Source organism: Anoplolepis gracilipes, chromosome 11 (assembly GCF_047496725.1).
Source record: "Anoplolepis gracilipes chromosome 11, ASM4749672v1, whole genome shotgun sequence".
NCBI lineage: Eukaryota > Metazoa > Arthropoda > Insecta > Hymenoptera > Formicidae > Anoplolepis > Anoplolepis gracilipes.
The window spans coordinates 579225-606899 of NC_132980.1; the positions used below are offsets into that span (position 1 = coordinate 579225).

A 27675-nucleotide genomic window follows, 5' to 3' on the forward strand; every position below is an offset into this window, starting at 1 on the left:
AAAATTTGTTTATTCGCAAATTCAATAAAATAATGCATATATGGATATAATCCATCTATTTTCCTCATGTTCTGAATGTTCTGATGTAATCTCTTGTCGAGATTACATCAGAAGTCAAACTGATAAAAAAGGGGTGGGAATCTATTGACCACGTCGCCAATTGGCCAGTTTAAAATGAGGCTCTCTGATTGGTTAATCGTTGCTGATGACCTTAGGCATCGGTCGATATAAGTGGCTGTGGTCAATCGTAACGTGGTCAAACGGGACGCTCCCTAAATAAGACATAATTTAAATTACTAGATAGTTTTAGTACCTGTTCTTTTAGGCTTTATATACATGTTATGAAAACTTGAATACGAGTTATAGTTAAGTCTGAACACGCCACGTAGCGGTAGACAAAGGAACACGTTTATATAAAATAGATCTTATTTGTCTTGTCGAAAAGATGATCAAAAAGATATCTTTTCGTCGACTAAATTTAATTATGACTTTTAGAAGACATCTTTTAAAAAATGACTTTTTTTGTAGGTAGAAAGATATCCTTTTAGACATCTTTTAGCTTTGTCAGAAAGATAACTTAAAAAAGACATCTTTTCGTCATCTTTTAATTTTCTGTGCTATCTGGGGATCATCTTAATAAGTACAGTCTTAATAATGTGTATATATATATATATAATTTTGAATTAAAAAATTAATTTTTGTTCTATTTATAGAAACGTAAAAAATACGTTTCTTAAACCATGATTTGAAAAATGTTTTTGTTGAAACATTTCTTATTGGTGCTTGACGATTGAAAAATATTGGATACGTTTAGAAAACGTTTATAAAACGAACATGTGCTACCTGGGGCAGTAATTTTCCGATGATTAAGGCCCTTTTTTAAAATTAAAAACTGATTATCGGTATTCCATGTAAGAAGAGGCGCGGCAACTTTTATGCTAATCTGTTGAACGCACTTCGTGGTAATTTGTTGCATTAACGAGAATAATCGCTTTGTGGTACATTCATACATTCCTACACGTGCGCATTTGCACACGTGCACCTTTTACGAGAGCGGAATAACGAAAGTGTTCATGTCGTGCGTCAATCAGCGGTATCACTTACTTTGAAGCGTTAGCCATATTTGAATTATGAAAATTAGATTTAGAGGGTAATGTCATATGTTCCAACAACTTATATAACTTGATTATCTCTCTGACTGAAGGGTCAGTGAAATCTTAAATGTTATATCAACATCTTAGTTTCTTTATTCAATTACCATCCAATAATTTGAGAGAAAATAAATAAAACGCAAAACAAATCCACTGCTAAAATGTGAAATTGTATTGTTCTTCTTCTGTATTACTTCATGTGTGCTATTTCATATTGTCATCGCGCAAAGCTGACATGGTATCTTGATAGCACGAATATATTAAACAAGTTAATGGCTACGCATACATAATTTTATTGGAATTATAAAGACTGTGCTATCAATTTTGGCAGTTTTCTATTTTTGGAGGTTAAAAGTTTCTAACAACACATTTAATATTGAGTGCAATAAAACTTTATAATTCACAATTTTTTTGTAATAGAACCTATATTCCATTATAAGTATCTTATTAGCCATAATCAATTTTAACAACATACTTATTTTTGATTGCAACAAAATGTTCTTCAAGATGATAGAGCAATTTAAAGACCGGAATCATATTCAAGTCTACGAGAAAAATGATTATTCTCGTTCTTGTCTTTGCAAAAAAAAAGAGTTATTTTCTGTTGAACCTGATTTAAGAGTTGAACTGTGTAAGTTGTTGGGCTGACACTAAGTGACATATTTTATTAAGATAAATAATATTTTTTTTTTATTTTCTATAGAGCTAAACACTAGAAAAAATTAATTTACATTACATTAATTTACATTATTATACATTAAGTTACATCATATATTACATTTCAAACTTTACCCCTTATACATTATACTTTATAATATTTTTTTTTAAATTCTAGTTTAAAACTCCTTTAAAATATAGCAGAATAAGAATGATTGTGAAACGGAATAAACTGTGTTCCAACTCATTGGTTCTAATAATCAATGATAGAAATTTCAAGCAGTATACAATAACTTTAACGGCAAATAAGTTATTGATAAATAAGATAAATCGAACAATATAAATGTTGAATCGAATAATTTCTTTATTTATTATTTTTTTTAGTTTATTTATTTTTCTACATTAAAAACAACGCAGAAATATTTTAAATGGATTAAATAAAATATTACATGTGTGTATATTAATTATTTAAACATTTCAAAAATATATAATTTTTTTAATCATACAGGTTTTCTTCTATGCATAGTTTTCTTTCTTTCATTTCTTTTATATTGTAAGTATAAAATGACAATTTTACAACTAGCTATTCTGAATATTCTATTAATTTATCAAACAGAAATAATGCTGCACATGTCATATTTCGATATATTTTTTTTTTATTATATACTGCAAAAAAATAAATTATATATATAATTCCATCAAAATATAATATAAACATGTGGCTATTGAAAAATTTTTTCGCGGAATCTATTGGTTATAAAATAGTTAAAAAATTTGTATAAAAATGTAGGAATTACCTTGTTTCTTCTCTATCATTTAAAACTCACAATAGTCTCGATATTTTATATTAATATTAGAATCATCATTTCTGAATAATCTCAAAATCGATCATTGGTCATCTCACGGAAAATTTAACACTAAGACATTTTATATATAGACACGCAAATACACATAATGTAACATATTTTTATTTAAAAACACATTTATTTTTTTTTAAATTTATTAGAAAAAATCTATTACATATATATATATAGATCTGGGAAACCAAATACATCCGCGAATATTGTTGTGCTCTCACGTCATATGGTAATATTAATTAAAGTTTATTGTAAAAAAGAAATTTAGACAAAAATGATTATTGTTGTCTAATTAAGTGCATCCTTGAAAAATAACGTGGACTTAATAATCGCGCGTTATCGCAAGGATGTGAGAGAAAGGATGTCGTCGCGTTAAGGAGGTAATTGCCTGTGGTATATTATTATGCCACTATAAGCTTTGAGGTCGATCTTGAGATTTTACTGAAGAGCCGACATGCACGAAGGAACATGACACATCTCTCGCGAAGATAACTACAGCGTTGGAAAGTATAGTGATGTAATGAATTTAATCAACAATGTAGAAACTCAAATAATGAAATTACTTAAACTAAATATATTTCATGGACGAGAAAAAAAGATTATACTTATTGCAGATAGATAATTTAATAAACGAAAATTCCAAGTCAAACACATTATATTTAAATATTTCTGCCTATTACTTCTTTTATTACGAAGAGTATTTGATAATTTGAAAGAAAAAGGATAAACTAAAAATAAATGGCATGTTACGTGTTTATTAAATTAATATGCTACATTTGATGCTAATGCCAATATTAAATTAACCTGAGAAAAAATTAAATTAGAAATTAAAAAATTATTATATATAGAGTGAGTCACGGAAGCAATTTTCAAAATGAAATAAATGAAATATAACTTAAATTATTTCTTGTCAAATAATAATAAGATACAGAATGACATTTGAGTATATTGTTTAATCTTATTTATTTTTTTTTTAATTAAAAAAAAATCACATTTATCAAATGTCCTTCGCATTTATCTTACATTGCTCTAGTCTATCACGCAGGTTCGCATCATTGTTTGCATATTGTTTGATCTAACTGTAGTTTTTTTCTTTTATATTAGCTCTGACTTCATTAATAGGAAAAATAAGAAAAAAGTACAGTTATACTAGACAATATGCAAACAATGATGCAACTTTGCATGATAGAGTAATGCAGAATAAATGCGGTAGACAGTTGATAAATGTGAAATTTTTATTTTAATTGCAAAAAACGTGAGATTAAGTGGTATACTCAGTATAGTATTCTGTATCTTATTATTATCTGATAAGAAAATAAATATTTAAGTTATATTTTATTTATTTTATTTTGAAAACTATCAGGTTTCTATGATTCTTCTTATATTAACAAAAAAAGAATAGATTTTTTTTTTATTAATCATGTGATGATGAATATCTGAATATAATATATTCAATCCGGAACTACTAAACTTTAGGCTGGATGGCATAAATAATATTGTGTAATTCATCTATGCTTTCAAGTGCGTCAGTTAATACGCCTCCTGCATGAATGAACACTCTCTAAATTCGCACAGCACGTAGTTGTCGATGTAATTTATAAAGCTGCCGGCAATAAGGTTTGCATCTAAATTCACACTCAAATTTATGATAAAAGGTGTATAATCAAGAAATTAAAAAACTTGTTTTACATAAATTTTTTAGCACAAGTGAGAATTCTTGACATTAATTGAAAATAATAACGTAGATTTTATGTCATTTGATTGTAAATTCATATTATAATATATTTTAAATATATATATATATACACGTATATAATTAATTAGTATTAATTATTATTGAATATGTATATAATTAAAATATATTAATAATATATGAATTTATAAATAAAATAAAATTACATTATTTATTGTTATTCTTCATTGGAAACCTTATCAGAATAAAATTAGATCTTTATCAGAAATATCCATATATATAAGATATGGTTCCACAATATATTGTGATCAATCATCACCGAGTATTCATTCTTGTCTTGCATAACTGTTCATGCGTAACTTTTGATGAGACAGAATTCGAAGTTCGTCCTTGATATCGACGGACATAACGGGATAACAATGCCATAATTATTTGAAATCATGCCAAGATTACAATGAGGTCAATAAAATTTTGCGCGATTTATTCAATCATTATTATTGTTATTAATCTATAGATATATGTAAGGAAGAGAGAAGCGAAGAAAATAACGAGAATAAAAGATATTTTACATAATATGTTTTTGTATATATTTACAGAGATTGTTATACTAAAAAAAAAAATCTGCGGAAACTGATTAAATTTTTTCCAACTAGAATAGGGAGTTTGCATGATTTTGAAAAACAATTGCATTTTATAATTTATATATAGTTTTAAATGTAATTTTGTATCTCTATGTAAAAGTACAACAATTAAAACACTCAATAAATTATTTTTCTTTGTACTTCGAGATCAAGAATGACCGAATATCGCAATACAGAAAACAAACGTTTGAAACTATTGCACTGTGACGTCACGCACTCCAACCAATCAAAATCGTTTTCTCACAATTTAAATTTTATTAAATTTTAATTTAATTTTTTAATACCTTTCTATTGATAAAAATTTAAAATTTTCTTATAAATAAATTTATAATAATATATATTTAAATTACATATATAAAAAAATGTATTTTTTTTTTAATGCAAACTCCCTATTGTGCATTCCAAACAATATTATTTCAAGCCAAGTGTTCTTAACAATATTCTTACTATGGAAGAAATACTTTGTGTCCTTTTTATGGAAAAGTGTACACATAATTCAATCCGTTAGTTCCGGATATTATTGTCTATAGCTTACACTTTCATACCGGCAGCACATAAATCCGCTTTCTCGCTATATCATCGATAAAAATTGTTGTACATTTGTGCATAAAACGGACAATAATTATAAATATACGTTTACAAATAATATTTTCAAAAAATTCGACGGATAAAAACAAATAATAAGAATGATTAGTACTCTATCTTAAAACAAAATACATATTATATTATAATTCAAACAAGTGTGCTTTTAATTACAATTGAATAAATTATTCCAATGAATAAATGACAAAACAGGAGACGATAATCGAATTAGCCTTTATGATAAATTATATATATATATATATATATATATATATATATATATATCATAAAAAATATAAAAAGATTGCATTTTATTTTCATACATACACAAACCATTTTGACAGTTAAAAAACTCTATGATAAAATTTTATTAGCTTAAACTCCGTTAACCTTAACATATGTTATCAAGCATACTGTCCTGAATAACGTTCAGAAGGTTTTAGCAATCGCTCGTTGTTAAAAAGTTAAAAGTGAAAAAAATTTCATTTATTACATGTAATTTTAGCACATTATGTAAATTGAAAACTTGTGTACTTTTTAATGATACAACACGACACGAATAGGTGAGAGAGAGAGACTTCGCCTTCTAATACTTTTGTCCAGAAAAAAAATAATTTAACCGAACTTTAATAGTTTACTTTGATTCTTATTTCAACAAATATATTACATATTAAATAATATATTACATCTTAAATCTTTAGCAAGTTTTAAAATTTATTAATAGCACACATTACAACGATACCGTACGACGTACGATAAGATTCGTTGGCAAGAATTTTTAAGACAGGTTGGCGAAATCGGATTCGCACAAGTACACGAGACTTTCATTGAAAGAAAAAAAAAAAAAAAAAAAAAAAAAAGAAAAAGTGACCGGAATCGATCCACCTTGTCCTTGACTCGCGTGGTGTTTCCGCATTTTTTGAAATGTAAATTTACAGATACCCAGACGTCATGGGGGCCACGTGCTAAGTCGTTCTGAAAACGATGAGGAGACATCAAAGAGACATGACTTTGGCGTTGTCTCATTTTGTAGTCGAATCGCGCCGCGATTTCAAGGCAACAATGCCGTACAACGCTATATCGAGTCCCTGAGGGGAAAAGCATGAGACATGGGTCGTCGACTTTGTCCCATCTATACTTTTCATAATTTTTTATATTTAATATGCTGTTATTTGAGCATTTCAACAAAAAAAAAAAAAAAAAAAAAAAAAAAAAAAAAACCGCGATTAAGCAGACATTTCTTGTTAAGAGGCTGTGCAGTAAAAAATTTTTTTCTAATTTTTTTAATTTACAAATTATTTTATACACACACACACATTTGTGTGTGTGTGTGTGTAATTTCTTAGTTTCACATTTAAAATTTTTATTCTTTTCATAATAATTAAAGGGAGGTTATAAGTTTTAAATTTAATTTACAAAAAGAGTAAATATCAAATAACATCGCTTTTTAAGATTTGATCCGATTTGGTACGATAAGTATTAACCCTTTGAGTCACAGCGGGTCATCCAGAGACCCACCTTTTTTTCGTAGTTTTTTATTGTTTTAACTACTTTTTTATCAACAAATATTGGATTTTTTGTTTCTACAGAGTCTCTAGAACATTAATAAGTGTAAGAGAAATATGAACAGTCATTAATTGTTAATTGCAAACATATCATATATAAACAAACAGTCAAAATTAGTACTTTTTTACGAAAAAATGCATTTTCTACTAATCTATTATGACAATAAATACGGCATATTTTTTATAATCTTAGTACACTCTAAAGTATTTTTCAGAATTTTTTTAGAATTTTCCACCGTGTTGTTTTTGTTAAATTCTCCTTTTTTGATAAAAAATACATAAAAAACAATATCTTCTGTTCTAAATTGAAAGTAACAGTTGTAGTCTTTTTTAAATTTTTTCTCTGAAGGTTTTTTTAGATCGCAGAATCTGAATCTGAAGGAAAAAAAATTTAATTTCCAAAATTTAATATAGGGATCCAATATGGCGGAAGTAAAATTTTGAAAATCTCGTCTGCCATATTGGATCCGCCATCTTGAATTTTGAAAATCTGACAACGGATTCGTAATCAGCGACCCCAAAAACCCTTACATACCAAATTTTATAAAATACTGAAAATTAGAAAAATTCGTGACTCAAAGTATTAATAAGGAATGGGATTGACGACTGCAGGATAAATGATGTATTGATCTTTTATTCGACGATGAAACGGTCAGTTTCTCCAGGACGGGAACGGCACGCAGGTGCCCTCAATACCCAAATGTGAGTCGCAGTAAAAGTTGTGCGATTACGTACTACATACTTGTTTTTAACTGTTGAACAACCAGTCTGGATGCCTTCTTCGTCTCGTGCAGGTCTCGATTCGAGTTCGTAAAAAACGGAGATTCTCATCGACGTAACAACTGAAATATGTGTTAGCAAGGAACACCGATTTTTTTCCTACAGATAAAAAATATTTTTAGGAAACAATTTCTTTTTCTGCCAAGAGATTATCGCAACAAGTTTGATACAGAAATTAGCTTTCTCTTTATTATCAATGATTTATCGTTAGAAATGCAGATAACTAATTACTCAGAATGTTTTCGATTTTTCAACACAATCATATATATGCATTTTTCTTTGCGTATCTAAAATATTGAACTTCCAATTTTTGTATTAATAATAATTAATAAAATAATTAATAAAATCTAAGATAAATAAGAGATTCTATCAGTCATAGAATAGACAGTCAGCCACATACGATCGTGTGAGTTTACTGCACGATTATCTAATTCAATGGAGAAAAATTTTTTTTTCAAACAACAAAGGAACGAAAATAATCATTTCCCATAGATCTTTTTTTTACTAAATATAGAAATTTTGACCTCCGAAATAATATACTGTGCCGCAGTTTTGAAAAAAAGAGTAATGTTAAAATTAGAAAAAGGGGAAATCTCTCCGTTTTTAACGAAATTTGTTATTTTACAACTATGGTAAAATCTCTCACATTTCTCTCGATTTTGTTACTTTTGAATTTGCATTTAATCTTAATCTTTACAACAAATTTTTTAAACTGTTTTTCTATGAAAATGTAACATAATATTTAATTTTAAAACACTATATTATGTATAGCTATAACATGATAAATTAAAATTCTTCTTTCATACAATTTCAAATTTCTCGAAATTATAATAAAGTATGTTAGAAGCCAGATTCATATTTAATATTAAGAAAAATTAGAGGTAATGATCTTTCTCGTCGAACTATTATCTAGAGTTTCTATGAATAAATAGATTGCTTAAATTTAATACATATGTTTTTGAACGTACATATCTTATCACTATTTATAAAATAGTTTTACCGAATTTAGTATATAAGATATAACCGTCTCAAGTTATGCAATTGTTTGTTGTATGACCTTGGTCTTCTTTTATATATATATATTTTATATATATATATATATATATATCTCAAGATGCGGATGAAAAATTTCGATAAGGCAAAAATCAAGCCATCATCACGTCTAGTTGTGTATGTTTATTGACATTGTTTCCCAGAGTAACTGTTTCGCGCTCATTTTTCATGTTTGTCGTCTCATTATGCACTACGCAAAAAAATTAAAGAACCACTTTTATTCATATAAAAAAGAGCCAAGTAGTTGCAATTTCCTTACAATTAATAATTATTTGTCTGGAAACATATTTCTCGCAAATTTCATAATATATTCGATACCTTCTGTGATATATTATACAGTTTTTTTTTTGTTTTTAAATGGCGCAATTCTTTTTTTTAGATATAATTTTTGAAAAGATAAATTTAAATAATAACGATTGAGTTTTCATACAATACAATGGAATATTTGACATTCTCTTTTCTCCAAAAAAATTATACATGTGTTGTATATATAAATTTAAACAAATTATATATATATATATATATATATATATATACTATGCAAAAAATAAAGGGTCACTTTCTTCCATATAAAAAAAGGCCAATTTGTAACTTCCTTAAAAATAATCGTAATAAGATGAATAAAAAAGCGTTTCAAAGTTTCAAATTTCTAGTTTTAAAATCTTTAAATGAATTTTAATTCTTTCTGTTTGTTACAAAATTACATTGTAAGAAAGCGACGTCTGTCCACTGAAAAAAAAATTAATATTGAATCAACAACATCATCGTAGTTGAAATTTATTTTATTAATTCAACAACATTATTAGTCAAATTAATATGCCATGTATTGATTTGATTAATAATGTTGTTGAATTAATAAAATAAATTTCAACTATAATGATGTTGTTGATTCAATATTATTTTTTTTTTCAGTATCGATTGAATAAATTTTTCAAAAGTTTGTCCAACAATACCAAATTAAAAAAAAATCCTAGCACGAGTCTATTAATTAAGTATGAAAGAACAGAGTTTTAGCTTTAATTTCTTTTCTTAACGGATGTTCTATGATTTTTGTTTGCCGAGATAATCATTATTAAAGCAAAATCGAGTTTTAATTTAAAGATTCTAAAACGAGAAACTTGAAGCTTTGAAACGTTTTGTTATCGATCTTATTCCGATTATTTTTAAGAAAGTTACTTAAAAACAGGCCTTTTTTTTATATGGAAGAAAGTGGCGCTTTAATTTTTTGGCGTAGTGTATTATTGTTACTAATATTACCAAGCACAGAAATGACTGTAAAAACAATCACCCACTATCTAAAAATTATATTTTGTCGAATACATTATTTATAACTCTCTATTAAAGTGTCAGATTCGTAAATTTTATGCATTTAATGACGGCATGTATTTCTATACACATACAACATGGTTTCTTAAAAAATATATAATACATGCGCGCGTTTCAAATCATTACATATCATTGCTTTTCTAAACTAATAACCCGGAACAATTAACTATAGCTATCGTTCAAACGAGTGAAAGTACTAATTCGATTAAACTTCATGACGACGAACAAACGCGCAACGTTAAATAATTCAAATCACAAAGTATGTTCTGGCTTGTTAAAGATTACATAAAATACACCATAATCCGTTGCACGATATCTATCGGTTAACCCACAAATTGCACTATTATTTCAAGCACGAGTAGAAATGACGAAAAATCTTAGATCTACTTGTCAAGATGCATCGCCAAAAAATGTACAATTTATCGAAAAACTGGATAGAAATAATATTGCATAATTTAAATTGGTCACAAATATCTTAAATGTGTAAAAATCTACAATAATAAAAATTATTACATTAATTATACATATTTATAATAAATAATATTCAATATATATAATATAATAAATATAATATATAATATATTAATTATTACATTAATAATAAATTATATATTAAAATATAATATATGATGGAATATATTTTAGAAAAAATTTTATGTTGAAATATTCATAATGTTCTGAATGAAAGTAATAAATTATTTTATAATTATATAATGTACAGTAAAATGTATTTAAATAATAATATATATTTTATATTACAATTTATGCATGGAGGTGGGCTATACTAAAATTGTGTAAGTTTTAAAAAATTGGATTTACATTAGAGACTTTTTATTATTATACGACTTTGAATATTTTTTTCTTATTACATATAATACATCGCAACGTGAAAAACAGACTACATCTAACGAAGATCCGTGAAATCTTTCTCTTCGTACGAACTTAAGTAAGCGTCTCTCGAGATTGAGAATGATAGGAACTTGGACATTACACTGCATAGAGAAATGTTAGTAAAATCTACCAGCCACGCGTAGCCAATTTCACACGAGAAGGAACCGCGCGCGCGCGCGAGGAGGAGAAAGACCCTCCTCGAAACTCTCATCGGATTCCTCTCAAACACTCACCATTTATTTTACTCTCCCTCCCTTGATCTACAAGAAACTTTCTTCGGACCTGTTTGGTAACTTCCCACCGATATATATGCATTCCTATTACTATATGAGCCCGACTAGTAAAGTAAACCTGATCTTTATACGTAGCCATGGTCAAAGACCTTTTTAATCGATAAGAGGTCAAATAAAACTCGCGTTGAAGATACAACCTTTACCGATATTTAACGGCGAAGTTGTTTTATAACATACGTATGCAAATGTCAGTTTGATATTTAAAATTACGTCTGTGATTATTATCTCATTTATTTATAAATGAGAAAGAGAATCGCGTTAGTATAGAATAAGTTCTTATCGGAAAGTAGCTTTAATGTTTTAATTTAATACTATAAATTGTCGAGATCGATTGTGAGTTTTACATATAGCAAGTTATACATCTTGTTATAGCAGAAAAATTTAATAAAATTAGATTAAAAGAAAAAAAATGTTAAATACTGTAATATATTTTTCTTGAACGAGAAAAAAATGCCATCTTGACATAACAATGACTCAAAATATCTCGTCTATGCCTTGATTTTCCTCTTCACACATTGAATATAGATTTAAAAAAACTGATCAGTAAAATATCAAAATGCATTGAAACGAAAATTATTAGCTGTCAACCTTAAACTTATCTACGCTTGCGACAAGGCATATTCGTGTGTGTACAATGGTTGTTTACACGAGACGCACTTTACGGTAGAATTATGTGAAGGAATCTTTGCTTTCAGATTTTTCTCATGATAGGGAAAAAAAACAGGCGATCGATATTTTAATGAGTTGTTACGTTTGGAATGTTTATATATCCATTCATTCGTGCCACTTTGCGGCGAGTCTATTGCGAGAGGGAAAAGTGGATGACGATTGTTCGCCACGGTAAAACTACCATGGAAAGTTTTCGAGGAATGCATACTGGCCTTGATTATTCCGTGCCATTGCTCGAACGGCAGACAACATTGTTCTGCTATTGTCGATTACCTTCGGTACCTATAATTTTCAAGGTAATCTGGGATATATATAGGTACTTGATCCCTATGAACCTTCATGCGGGATCAGGTATCGATGCCCGCATGAAGGTTATCAGCATTTTTGCAAAGACAAGAATTTATAAACAAATATTAATTAATACCTTTAATATATAGAATACATATGTGTATGTGTCATAGTCAAAGCTCGAAACTCGTAGTTCCTAGGATTGACTAGTCAATGTGCGAAACAACCAAGTATTTTGGTCAAAGACCGAAACAGTTTCCTGTTTTGGCTTTTGACCGATGTGTTTTTAATCAATTCTAAGAGTGACTAACGTGGTAAGTCAAAATAAAAGAACAGTGTAATAATCTTAAGCGTCGACCTGACTGGCAAAGGATATTTATTTAATTCTTATGAAATGTTGCATGACGTTTCGACCCTTGGTTTGGGTCTTCTTCAGATGTTAGAGTTCTGAGATGAAAACAATTGTATGTCATTTAAGCACTGCACAGATAATTCATTATTGATAGAAAATGAGATTGTTAAACGAGCAACTTAATACTTGTTTAAAAGTCGACATCTCTTATGAGATGCTCATCGGAGAAAGAGAGGGATCATACATCAAAATAAAAAAATTAAAAAACACCTCAATCAAAAGTCGAAATACAAAATCTATTTTGATCTTTGACCAATGTGCTTGATTATTCCGCAATATTAGTTAATTTTAAATACGCTGACACTTTGGACGGATGACTATAACATGTACGAAAGACAAAAAAATGCCAAAGCTATTGTTTGGTAAAATGTAAATAAGATGTTTGCCATATGTGGATAAATTTTTTTCATCGACAATTTTTCCTTTGAATCGAGTTACACGCGTAAAAAAACACGAAGTTCAAGGAGAATAATAAATATCTTCGACAATGATTTACGGCAAACATTACCATAGCATGAGTTGTGAGAAAAAGTACAACACGCTAGATATCGTGCTAAGAAAGTGTTTTTCTAAGCATAGGAAATCGTCGATGTAACAATTGATGTCAATAGCAATCTCGGCATTTGCATAATCGAATCGGATATAACGCGTTTTGGAACACAACATTATCAGATAAGGCATATTACACCTTTCCGCTAGTGACGATTGTTCTCCCACGAAATGGCCAAACATCCTGTGTGTCGTGAACAAACACGTTTCATATCGTCTCTTTCTAATCCTGTTTCCTGGTATTTTGGCACTTGTGCGGTATTTTAACGCCAACAGTTAAATCGATCTTCGAAGAAGAACAAATAGAAACTCTGATATACATTAACGAATGAGAGGAATATTGTGCGCAGCGTTGCGTGCCGATACAACTTTTACCGTACGCCACGTATGGTGCATTTGGCTCTTTCTCCTAGTCGCTTTGTATCATTTATGGTTAGCCATGTCGTGTTTTAAACGTTACACACCGAGAAAAACATTGGATAATTAAATCAAGAAATTTCTCACTCGCGCGTGATACGTTTCTCTGAGATCCGTTTGCTTGCGGCTTTCTTCTCAGCCGCGTAAAGAAAAAAAAAAAAAAAAAGAAGAAACAGTTTTCTCATGGACTTTTTTGTACAAAAAAAAATTAAAATATTAAATTTGACACATACGACTTGACATAATTCAATACAACGATGCAAGAGAATATGCGACGAAAAAATTCAATCTTACGAAGGAATCTCTCCGGGGTGGGAGAGAGCCTGAATGTACGGAGACATGAGAGAGCGACCTTGATTCCTCCGTTCGTGCATTAGAGCACGCCGCGTCGTCCATTGGAACGGACATCAGCATCGATAAACAGCGGCGAGCGATTCCAGAATGTGGGTCGGCCAGCGCGCTCACGGAGAAAGTATTTTCCCACTCCGCGGGTCTCTTGACATTCGATATCGTTCTTCGAGAATGTGGCAAAACTACTGACGCTGGGCGCTCTCTCTCTCTCTCTCTTTCTTTCTCTCTCTCTCTCTTTCTCTCTCTCTCTCGTAACCGTTCTTTGTTTTTTCTTCCAGAAGTAACTCATTTCATTCATAAACCGACTTTGTTCGCTCCTACAAATTTCTTTTCTTTGTGAAAAAAATGCAGATTTTATTTACCAAGAGTAGACATGACAATTAATACGCTCTTGATTGAGAAGGTTTATTATTAATCGACCAAACTGGTTAAATTAATGGCTTTATACTTTTATTGAATATTTAATAAGCTTAACAAACGACGACGTTTCAACCTTTGGTTTAGGTCCTTTTCAAGTCTAAAAATATGAAAAATAAAAAATATATAAAAACATATCTAAGTGACATTTTTGCGTACGAATTAACAGAAAGTGGTATTAAAAGATTTTTTTCTAGTTAATTAACTATGATGAAAACTATGGAAAATCTTTTAATACGCTCTTACCATATTACCCAGATTATTTTGAAAAATAAGTTATCATTGTATCCTCCTCCTCAATCCGTCGTCTCTTGACAGAGACGTGGTGACTTTTCTTTTTCATATACATGATTGCGTACGCGGATAGTACAAGTGTATGTATGTGTATACATGGGACCTACAATTTTTAACGCCGGTTCCGAACGGCTAATTTTTGTAGAGAAGTGTTCTTGGCAAGATTACTACTACTCTCGGTGGGTTGTCCTTCCAAGAGGAGAACGAGCGTATATAATTTTTCTGCTCTTACCGGGGATCGAAACCGGGACCCTTTGGCTTACAATTAGTAGACCGATACGCTGTCTACTGTGCCACGCTTCGCCTCTATCATTGTATATGTGATATACCATATAATTAATTTTGATTAAATAATTTTGAATTATTTTAAATGAGTGTGTGCACGCGCACACTCATATATATATATGTATATACACTACGCAAAAAAATTAAAGGGCTACTTTTTTCCTTATAAAAAAGACCAATTTTAAAGTATAGTTGCAACTTCCTTAAAAATAATCGGAATAAGATCGATAAAAAAGCGTCCGTCGATTAAACAAATGTTTCAAAAATTTGTCCAAGAATACCGAATTAAAAAAATCCTATCACGATTTCATTAATTGTATGTCAAAGAGCAGAGTTAGCTTTAATTTCTTTTTTTAACGAATGTTTTATGATTTTTTTTCGCCGAGATATTTATTACTAAGGCAAAATCGAGCTATTGACTTTGAACGCTTATAATTAATGAAAAAAAGATCGTAAAATAACCATTTGCTTACGACATGTATATATTATTATTACACTTGTATACATTAAAATTTAAAATTAAAAAGACTTTTTTACACTTCCTAAAATATCTTTTACGATGGCGGATGTTATCGAAATGATTTTCCAAAGTAGGTAACACGAGAATTCTTTATATACACCTATGGTGAAGTGAAAGTTATCTTTTTGGCAAGCTAACAAAGTATGATTATAAATGCTTTAAAGATTTGGCAACACAACACTTCACGTATTGACATGCGCTTGTTTCTCGAGAGAAAAGCAAATTCTTCGTGTCAAACATTGCACGTAATAATAATACAGTTTAGTATTATAATTTCGATTACTCCCTTTGTTTCATAAAAATTATTGCAATAGGTCACAAAAATTTACAATGTAGCTCGTTTTTTTTTTTTTTTTTTTTTTTTAATTATATAACACGCTTTTCTCTAAATGTAACGTATGTATGTAAATCTCCTAGAATGCATGAAGTGAAAGAAATATATTTTGATCATAAGAAGAAGGTGAAAGCGTCCTTCGCACCATCGAGCTGAAATTTTGTGCCGTCAGGCGTGAATTCTTATGTCACGCGCTCGTTTTATCTGTTACGCAGCCTGAACTTCAGCCTTGCATCTTTGCGAGAGACATGTTCAGTTCGTGCGTCCCGCAAGGGAGTCCTATAATAATAATACACGGCAACACTGCCGTAAATGGATAAGACTGACAGGTTTTTGCTCTTGACAATTAATGTAGACACAGGAAGTTTCCATGGACAACTGGTGACAAGCAGATAAAATTATCTCTCGTTAAATCTTGAAGATCATTATCTGTGTAACGTAGTGTAAAGCACGCGATCTTCAAGATTAAATTTTTAGCAAGCTTTGAATTAATGAATAAAATAAAGCTTTTTCCGTTATTTATTTCAATTTTTAGATTATTATTCTATATTTAGATTTAGAATCTATGTGCAATCACAAGTTCGGAATATTGTATCTAATAAACGATTAATTTGACGATTAATGCGGTTGTGCTCGAGGGTTTTTCTTCTCTCAACCGCATTTTCCCGTCATCGCTGTAGTTTCAAGGTTTCAGCTGACATTGTATATAGTAGTTTCTTGGCGTTTCTTTCTCTTTCTTAAAGAGAAGGGATTTATATCAACAAGACGGTAACTCTAGAAGATGTAGAAAATAATAATATACGCTTGTAGAGAGATTGGAAACTCTTGTTTTTTCAATTGCATATGGAAATATTAGCCTAGGACACTGTTCAGAGAGAAAGAGAGAGAAATATTAAAACTGGTATAAATCTCTTAAATTAAACGTGTCCCTATTTTTCAGCGATTAGGCTTGATCAGAACTGGTATAAATCTGATTTAATTAATTAGTTTACTCACATTAAAAGCCCACAATTTGTATAATCGCTCATTTGTATACTAGATTGATTAACATTGACATTTCTTGAAGAGTTTGAAAGTTTTCCATCTACAACTTTCTTTAATGAATTACATAATTTAAACAACAAAATCTTTTTCGGACAATAATTTATTCTACATAGTTTTTTAGATACGTATCTAAATCCATTTCATTTTCATTTTAATTTTTTTAAAATTATTTTTATCATGTTTCCGTAGTTTGAGTAAACCAATTTCAAAGGTCAATTTTTCCAAGCTCAATTTTTGTTTAATAAATATGGATATAAATATTTGTTTTTAAACTTTTAGCTAGAAATTGGAAGCTACGAAAGAAAGTATATCAATTTTTTAATACTTTTTTACGTGTATATTGTACATCATTATATATAATTTATATACATAATAGAAATATATATTGCATGTTTTATGACATTAATGAAATAACACTAATAAAAAGCAAACTTGAGATAAAAAAATAAAAAAATAAAAAAATAAAAAAATATTAATTTTTTTCTTGTAAACGAATAACTTTTCTACTCGAAATTTAAAGTCAAAGAATCTACCGTTAAAACATGGTTATATGATAAAAAATAAAATCTTGTGGATATGTGAATGAGATACAAGTACAAAATATTTGTCACTAGAAAAGGATCTTTATCATTCGTTCTTAAATAATGATCCTCGATTAAGTAATGTCTTTTTCTCTGTCTCCCCTCTCTCTTTCCTCTCAAGAAGAAAGATTTATGAAAAGTGTAGTTCTTCCTAGTTGCTAATAAATTAAATGAGCAATTTTTTGCGCGAGACATCCGGCCGCCTCTTGAATTACGATTCTTGCGACGGTTTATCATACGCTCGTTTACGTTGAGGCGACTTGACACATCGAAGAGGGGTCGGGAAGGCCGTCTGTCGTGACTATTTCTCCTTCCAGGCAATGATCCCCGGCCAAGTTTATAGCATCGCATTGCCACAATCCAACTTGCGGACAGTCTAGCCATGTAACCTCACTTTCTCCTTTTATAGAAAGACCTAACTATTTGACAATCTATGATTAACTCCACCCGATTCCCAATACGTGAGAGTTTCACGCGCGAGTTTAATCGCTGCGTGAGATTCATAAAAGAGATTGTAAAAGTTTACCCTCCATTATACATACATTCTTTCTCTCGGGGCGGGGGGAAGGGGGGGAAGGGGTCTTTTTAAAGACAACAATGGAGATCATTGTAATACGGGAGATATATCGATAAGTTTACTCTATATTTTTTTTATTACAAGTTATTTCCTTTCAGTTGTCAAGTAGCTGTCGTAGGTGCGATTCTTGCGACAGAGACACTTGAATGACGTATTTGAACGATACACGTGATCTTGCAATAGTAGGTAGTTATTACTACAAATCATTGATATAATGAGCTCGCGATCTTTACTTATTCTAATAACCGCAATGAAGTTTTCTTTATTTCTTGAATAATTTATATGTTAATTGAATTTACTATGATTATGAATGCTTATGAAACGCTGAGAATATTCTCAGCGATGGAAATCTTCTCACAAGTCTTAACAATACGTAATTTGTTAACAACACATTTCTGATAAATATATTGTTGCTTATAAAATATTTCAAGAATATATTTTTTACGTTACTTTAAATTTAAATTCAAAATCAGATACACAGGTGTGGTTAATGAAAGTATTAATTGTTTAATTGCTCTCGCATATTTTTAATAATATAGCACAATTTTATTTCCCTTTAACATTATATTGAGCATTCACAGTGGCGTTAGCATTTATAAATATTTTATATAAATGTTGCATGACACATTTTTTAGTTTCTCAATCTACAATTGTTTTTCACCAATTTTCCAAGGTAATTTATTTTTAGCGAAAATATTGAGATAAAACATATACAATATCGCTTTATCAATGCTGTGTATCTTTGCACATACGAATTATAAAATTTTATTAAATTGTGCTTCAAACGATTTGAAAAATTTTATTTGATTATCTCATAATTATGTAATTATCATTTATTTTCCTAAATCTTGATTAATTAAAAAAAGTTCCTTTTACTTTTAATCGCTAATTATTTGAAAATTTCCAAGCGCTTTATCTTTACTATTTTGGTAGAGAGATGTAAAAAAATTCGTTTCCGAAATTACCCAAGGAATAATTTATAATGCGAAAAGAAGAATATTTCATCGATCGTATTAAGCCACACTTTGGTCACGCGTCGGCCACGCTTTTGATTTACCAGTAAGAGCACACTAGCGGAATTTAGGAAAGTCGTAGTAGCTGGTTACGGTTTAGTATAGCTCTCCACTTTAAAGTTATGCCAACTGTTACGTGATATCACGTGACAAAACGCTTTCATAACCATTCCGATCCGTCCATCGGAAGGTTTAACCCATCTCGAACGTGGTCAATAAAGTCGATAAATCGTCGCATGTACCGAAGGTATTATCAGCGGCGCGATAATTGACGTTTTTGTGAGTCACGTGCCCATGAATGAAAATTCCGCCACACATTGATGACGACATTGTTTGCAGACGATGACGTCTGTCGAATTACTCTCACATCCCGCTTGCATCTTCTCATTTCCGCTTGTCGCTCGCATTATAAAGGTTACAATGTACTTTACGAGAATTACATGCTATAGAAATAATTATAAAACCTATTATTATTATACATGGAATAATAAAATAATTATTATCGATTAAATAATGGCGCAAAATTAGAGACTGCGGGAATGAACCCTGATAAAAAAAACATTGTAGTTTTAGCTATAACATTGTATTTGTCGCTACAAAAAAAAGAACATTTAATGGGTGTAACTGGTTTCGCGCTCTCATTTTTTCTTTTTTGTTATGAACTCGTGATTTCTTTTGACGTTAGCCTTGACGTCGAATATACTTGCGAGAGAGGTAAAAGTCAAATGCAGTGAACTTGCATGCTGCCACTACCAGCCAGTTATCCAGGAATGTAATAACTTGGTATGTACGTACGTGCGCATGGAAATAGACATATTAAATGCAATTATTGCTTAACGTTGCATATCCCCCTACGACGCTTGTATTGTTTTATCGAAACAACATCCGAAATTGTTTTAAATATAAAATTGTATTAAATCACATTTGTAGATATATCTTTCTTCAAGAATGTCATCCCATCGATACATTTGCATTGTGTATTTACGAACGCGCATTAATCAGGTATTAAGTTACGATATAAATACGCGATATATATTATAAAATAAAAAAATATTACTATGCAGGATAATAAGTAAATATTTATAAATAACAATTATAAATAATTATATGATTACGTAAAAGTTAAAATTTAAGAAACATTTTAATCTACAGTCTAGTCTATAAATTTAATCTCGTCTATAAATTGCACAAAAATTTAATCAAGAAATTAGCATATTATAGTCGTGTCTTTTGGATGAGTACACAAAGCATCCTTCTATTTTTGTCGCTCATTATACGTCGAAGAAAAATATGAATGACACTTTCAGCACGTGAGTGTTTAAAGAGAACGCAGTCTATGCATATGCAAGTGACAGATATTGTTTTGCAAGACCGAAAGCTTACAAAAAAAAATGATATGCGTTCATAGTATAGCTAGGTCGGAAAAATCGATGCAGGATGATTTAGTTAATTATTTTCAAGCGCTTACACTCCCGCCGGACTTACAAGGTTACCGATCACCCGCCGGCGAACGGTTTATTGCGCATATTTATATGCTTATGTACAGGTTGTTATTTGTCCGTCGTGGCCTCAATTACTTTGATAAACGCACAGTGTAAAATTTACACCACTCGAAAGAAACAAGAATCTTCTATAAATATATGTACACATTTTTCGTCTTTTGATATTTTTTTTAATTTTCGAGTATTTTTTCCGTATTTTATTATTACCTAATTTTTAAACTTTAATTATATACATTAATCTGAAAAATTATCTAGAAAAATGAAAAATGTACGTGTTTGTAAACACGTATCTTTTGTCAAAAAAAAGGTGTGTGTTTATATAGAAAATTTTAATAAATTACAAGTTTATTTACTATAAAGAAAAGATTGTTTTGTATGAATTTTTGATCTTTAGTGAATTTTAATAAATGTTTTAATCAACAAGTTAAAATTTTTTACTTCGTATTTACTGACACATTGATACCGTCCGCGCGTTTTATATGCATAAATATCATAGAATGTAGGCAAACGATGTGTTATGAAATTAATAAATAAAAGATAAGTTCTCGTAATAGGCATTAAATTAGGAATACCTCATCAAAATTTTATATGAAACATCGCCATGGTCGGTTATATCTAAAGAAACAGTATAGTTAATACCAAGAAATCATGGGAAACTCGATAACGAGAGAGGATAGCGTTATGTACAGAGCGAAGGAATGCTGTCATTCCTTAGCTTTTGAAGTTAATGGGAAGCGTTAAGTGTTTGTAAGAGCATCTAACATTCCATCGTTACGAAAATAGTCATAGGAAAGATAGGTTTGGTCAATAATGCTAATTAATAATGGTATGTTTCCCGCCAAGTTACCGTAGTGTTCTCTATTTGAAGATTGAAAAATCATTGATAAAAGTATAAAGATAGGAGTATAAAAAAATTATATATATATGTAGAGATACATAATGAAATTTCACATTGTATCGCAAAATAATTTTCTACTACTATTTTTGAATGTGTGTATCGTACGTCTCTTCCTTCCATTTAAAAATATGCTCTTTCAAAAAACTTCTAAAATTTATTACCAACATAAAATGCTAATTGTCATATTTATTATATTAATATATAACATAGCATAATTTTGGTATAATTATAAATTTATATAATTATATTTATATATGTTGTACAAAATGAATAGAATATAAATTACTGAAGAGAAATATTATATATATATATATATATATATATATATATATAATTTTTTGTATAAAGTTATTACACAAGGAAAAGAAGAGAAATTATGCAAATACACTTTTTATTTATTGTATAATTAAAACTTATTACCTTGGAATATTTATCGATAATATTTATTATTGCTTTGCGGCAAGGCACGCAATTGGAGAATCTTAATTAGCGCTGTTTTTTTTTTTTTCTGACATGAGTAGTAAGAGCTATGACGCGGCGGACGTGTTGCAAGAGTAGTAATTGCTGGAATAAGGTCAGACTAGTGGCAGTAGTAAGTCACACGTTATATCGGACCAAATGCTGAGATAGATATTTCTATTCTTACGTGCGATAAACTACTATCGTGCTTATCAGAAGAAATGCAGCAGCAGCAGCAAGGTTTATTATATAAACGTTTTAAATATTGTAATATATTCATACAATTACGTTATCCTTTTACAAAAGAAAGAGATAATTCGATATTAACTCATATAGTTAAAATAAAAAATATTCTTTTTGTTCTCTTTCTTTTCTATCCTTTTAGAATTTAATCAAATAAAATTTAAATAAATTATATTACAGCTATAAGTAAAAAGATAATATCGGTAATATATACACGATTCTAGGAATATTTGACAGTCATGTTTGAAACTGGGATATGGTAAATATTTGTGGTATTGCATAGTTAATTTTTTACGGCACAATATAAGTTTATAGTCAATATTTGACGTAATACAGAGAGAACTTTCTTCTTTTTCCATTTGCAGAACAAAACGAATACACGCGACTGCAGGATAGGTCTCGCGAGGGCAACGAGTACTATGCAAACGCAGATGCCTGGATCTTTGCCCGATTACCAAATCAATCCTTACAGACTTGCAGAGGACGACCTTAAAAATATGTTCCACGACATACGACTGGTAAATCTTTTTTATTATTATTTGTTTAGTTGCATCTCTCGGAAAAATCCTGGGATTTATTTTCTTAAATATATGATAAATAGAATCTAGAAAATACGAAGAATCATATCTTTTGTTTCTCTAATTTGTTCATATATATTTAGAAAAGGATATAAAATATGGATATAAATAAGAATGTAAAAAATGGATATAAATTTTTTTTCAATTGGTTAGTTTCTTTTTTTAATTCGCAGCCTTTAAACACTGTAGTATTCAAATTACAATGACATCATCATTGCTCAAGTTGTTTTCTTTTTATTTTCAATCGTAATCTCATTAAATCTCGTAAAAAAAGATAAGCTATAGCCTTTTTTTCGTAGACAATTTTTTTATATAAGAATTATAATTATGTAATAAATTAGAATTTTTTTTCTCTTGATGTATAAGTTTCAACGAATATTGAAGTAAATATAGCAATTGCGTAAAATCGATGGACACAATATGCCATTACTGACGAATAATAATACGCGAATTCATTACATAAAAGAAGCCAAAGGCTATTAATCCCTATTCGTGCGAGGCGGCGATTGTCATTTACATGTACAGCCTCGAGAAACTTTCGGGAAGTAAGAACATACCGTCTTAACGGCTATTTATGTAATTGACTTCATCGATATTACGTATGCGCTGTATTATGAAATCGTGCTGGCCAATGTACGACGAATCCAGCGGTGCGGCAAAGATGCGCGTGTCAAAAAGGTGTAATTAGAAAAAAAAACCGCGTGTAATCGAATTGGTTTTTGATTCTACATGATAATTTCTCACTTGTCGATCCAGAATAAAACGACGAGATTTCGACTGCATGGGTGTGATGTTTATATTCCCAATATCTTTATATACGTATAAGATACGTACCTAAGATGGAATACTTTTTTTTTGACATGAGGAATTTTTCAGAATAATTTGTCTAAATATGGATTTTGTTTGTAAATATTATCGTTGCTTTAAAAATTTTTTATTTTTGCAAAATTAAGAAAAATATTGATTTTTAAAATCAGATGGTTATTAACCTTTTTAACGTACTAGATATACACATTTATTATTGAGTAATTTCGTTTTTACATCTCGACTTCTTATCACAGAATTCTTTTTTTTTTTTTTTTTTTTTTTTTAGAAGCTTGGATTCTTCACATCTAAATTTAAATATTTATAGAAATTTTAATATTCCAGAGTCACATTAATTCGTCTCATATGTCTTAATAGTATTCTTATCTTGTTTTTCTTGTTTACTAATTCGTAAACAATTTTAGACGTATAAAAAAAAAAAATCTCATTTCTATACTGAGCACCCAACCAAAAAGTATAGTTATAGATATTGATAAAGAGTTATACAATTTTTACATGACTGCGTCTTTACCTAATGAGTTTCAACTTGTCAGCGAAAGCAACTGGAGCTCCATAATGTACATGTGATCGAGAAGAGAACTTTTACTCATAATCACTGTTCATGTAAGGCACATAGTGTGAAATACGCTCTATAAAAAGGAAGTATTCTATTAGTATTATTTAGTTGTCATCTATTATATTTCCTGCATTTTCCTATCGCTTTAAGATTATTCATTTCTCCGAGAGGAATTAGTTTTTGACGGTTGTAATTCATCTTATACAGATATTTATAATTAGAATATACGTAGGCGAGCGGAATAATATACACTGTGCAAAAAAATTAAAAGGCTTCCTGGCATAATGATTGAAAAAACGATAGGAGCATTTTTAAAATGCTAACTTTTCTCTTTAAATTGCTCTTTTTAATGATTATTGTACGATAGCTCTATTTTGCTTTAATAAATAATCAACATTTTGGTGAAAAAAAATCATAGAATATTCGTTAAGAAAAAAAGAAATTAAAGCTCTGCTCTTTAACAGCCAATTAACGAAATTGTGTTAGGATTTTTCTTTTAATTCGGTATTTTTGGACAAACTTTTGAAAAATTTGTTCAATCGACGGACGCCGCTTTTTTTTAATGTAATTTTGTAACGAATAGAAAGAATTGAAATTCATTTAAAACTAAAAACTTGAAGCTTTGAAACGCTTTTTTATTGATCTTATTTCGATTATTTTTAAAAATGTTGTAACTACTTGAAAAGTGGCTGTTTATTTTTTTTTTTTTTTTTTTTTTTTTTTTGCGTAGTGTATATTAATGTGTAGGAACCAGGTTATTAATGAGAAAAGAATGTAATATGCAACTCATTGATTCTTTTTATCTTTTACGAGCATGAAGTAATTGAATCATGTAACTTAACCAACTATATAAACGAGATGGCACGCTTCTCAAGTATTACGGAGAAATTTGACCGCAAAGTCTTAACATAATATTCGAATATTCATCAACTGCAATTGCCATCAAGAAACGCAGTAGCTAATATAGGCTTTTGTCTCTAAATTATAAAAGTGTGTAATCAAGGCCAACTATTTTATACATTTTTATATCCACAGTGTCCCGTACCTGGTAGTGCAATCGGAATTTCTATGTAAAAAAAAATAAGTTGAAAAAAAGATTGAAATAAATTTTTTTTCAAGTCTTTGTTTAAGTTTGGAAAATGAATAATATATTTACATTTTTTTAAGCTTGAATGATCTCTCATGATTTTATATTACATATTTTCAACTATTGTGAAAAACATTCATTCTACGTTTTCTACTTATTTTCTTCTTATAGAATAATTTTTTTTCAATTGTTTCGGCAATTAAAGATACATTTTTACTATTATATCAGAGAATATATAACGATAATATACACGATCGTTGATTAACAATTAAGAATAGTCTTCCGGTAAAGGTAAATGATCCTAAATTCGCCGAAAAGATTTTTCTCGTTTATATGCTAATAATTTTTATTTATATACGTAAATATAAACAAGATATTACAATCTTAAGATTTTATCATGAAAATGTTTATTTATTAAAATTATCATTTCTAAAAAATATAAATGATTTGACAGAATATTGCAGACATTAACTATTTTATATATTTTTACATCCACAGTGTCCCGTACCTGGTAGTGCAATCGGAATTTCTATGTAAAAAAAAATAAGTTGAAAAAAAGATTGAAATAAATTTTTTTTCAAGTCTTTGTTTAAGTTTGGAAAATGAATAATATATTTACATTTTTCTAAGCTTGAATGATCTCTCATGATTTTATATTACATATTTTCAACTATTGTGAAAAACATTCATTCTACGTTTTCTACTTATTTTCTTCTTATAGAATAATTTTTTTTCAATTGTTTCGGCAATTAAAGATACATTTTTACTATTATATCAGAGAATATATAACGATAATATACACGATCGTCGATTAACAATTAAGAATAGTCTTCCGGTAAAGGTATATGATCCTAAATTCGCCGAAAAGATTTTTCTCGTTTATATGCTAATAATTTTTATTTATATACGTAAATATAAACAAGATATTACAATCTTAAGATTTTATCATGAAAATGTTTATTTATTAAAATTATCATTTCTAAAAAATATAAATGATTTGATAGAATATTGCAGACATTAACTTTGCGGTGGAACAAAAGAGATTGCATTTAACGAATCATTTTAACTTCAACGAACTTGATTTGAGGAAAGTTAGAGAAATCAGAGTATCACACATACATAAATTATTATTACCATTATTATATTATTATAACATTGATACTTAAACAACATTGAATATCTTCAGATTTGATTTCCGGTCGTGAGAAACGTATTGAAAAAAATAAAAAAAAATGACGTCGAAATCGAAGCCGAATTCTTTTCTGGCTAAAGTCCAAAAGGAACTTTCAGCCTGTGATCGTGTTTGGAATTCAAAGCGGCTGGTCTGATCGGTGGAATGCTGTCTTGTTCGTTGCAACAAAGATAGTTGACGATATTTAATTCACGAGACGAATTTCAATATTGTTTCGAAAAGACGAGAGCTACACAGGTTTCTCTTCCGGTTTACGCATCTCGCCTTCCAAAATCGAGGCAAAAAGTTTTACGGACATGTCTCCGACAAGCTTGATTGCGCATAATCATTTAATATCATATCTACTACAGCGTGTTTAGTAGTAGGCGCGTTAGGTGTGCATAGACTACTTTTTGTAAAATATTGAAATACTTTTTTCCATAATAAATTTTTGAATTATATATTTCAATCTGAAAAAAAGCATGAGATTTGATGAATGGTCTAATTAAATAAATATGATATTTTTCATTGGAAACTATCTTTCCGCAACCAAATAGTTTTTGAACTGTATTTGAAAAAGGCGAAATGTGAACGCTTCAGAAAATGTTGCTTTAAAAAATTGATTTGTCGTGTCGTTGTTACGGTTTGATTTGCCTGGAGAAGATGTTTTCTTTTAATAAATGACATATAAATTTATAATGATATCATATTATACATTAAAATAGCATTATATTAATATTAATATATTATTATTATATAACATAGTATATAATTACAAATTTCAATTAAATTATATACTTTTTATATAGATACTTTGATATTTGGCTATAATTTTCATTATACGAGTTTCTGAATCCTTCATTGATATCAAACATTTGGTGACACGTGTACATTATTATATTTCAGGAACTTATTGAAAACACTACGCAAGAAGATCTGCAACCTATAAGCACGTATTATTTGGATGGTCAAGGAAAAGCGATACGACCCATACTTACCATACTCATGGCACGAGCTATTAATTATCACAAGGGAAGAAAGTAAGTGAACGCGAGCATTTCTATATTTCTATCTTTTTGAAATATTTATCAAGAAAGAATTTTCATAGCGATAAAG

General features: G+C 29.3%; 1 protein-coding gene across 1 annotated transcript in view; it reads left to right on the forward strand.

Annotated features, from left to right (window-relative positions):
* Positions 1–27675, forward strand: part of Qless (decaprenyl diphosphate synthase subunit 1 qless) — a 50545-nt gene that overhangs the window by 9230 nt on the left and 13640 nt on the right. Inside the window, exons 2-3 of the mRNA XM_072902686.1 lie at positions 22708–22860; positions 27466–27599. Coding sequence (XP_072758787.1) covers positions 22708–22860; positions 27466–27599 — 287 coding nt within the window. The remainder of the gene's footprint in view (positions 1–22707; positions 22861–27465; positions 27600–27675) is intronic.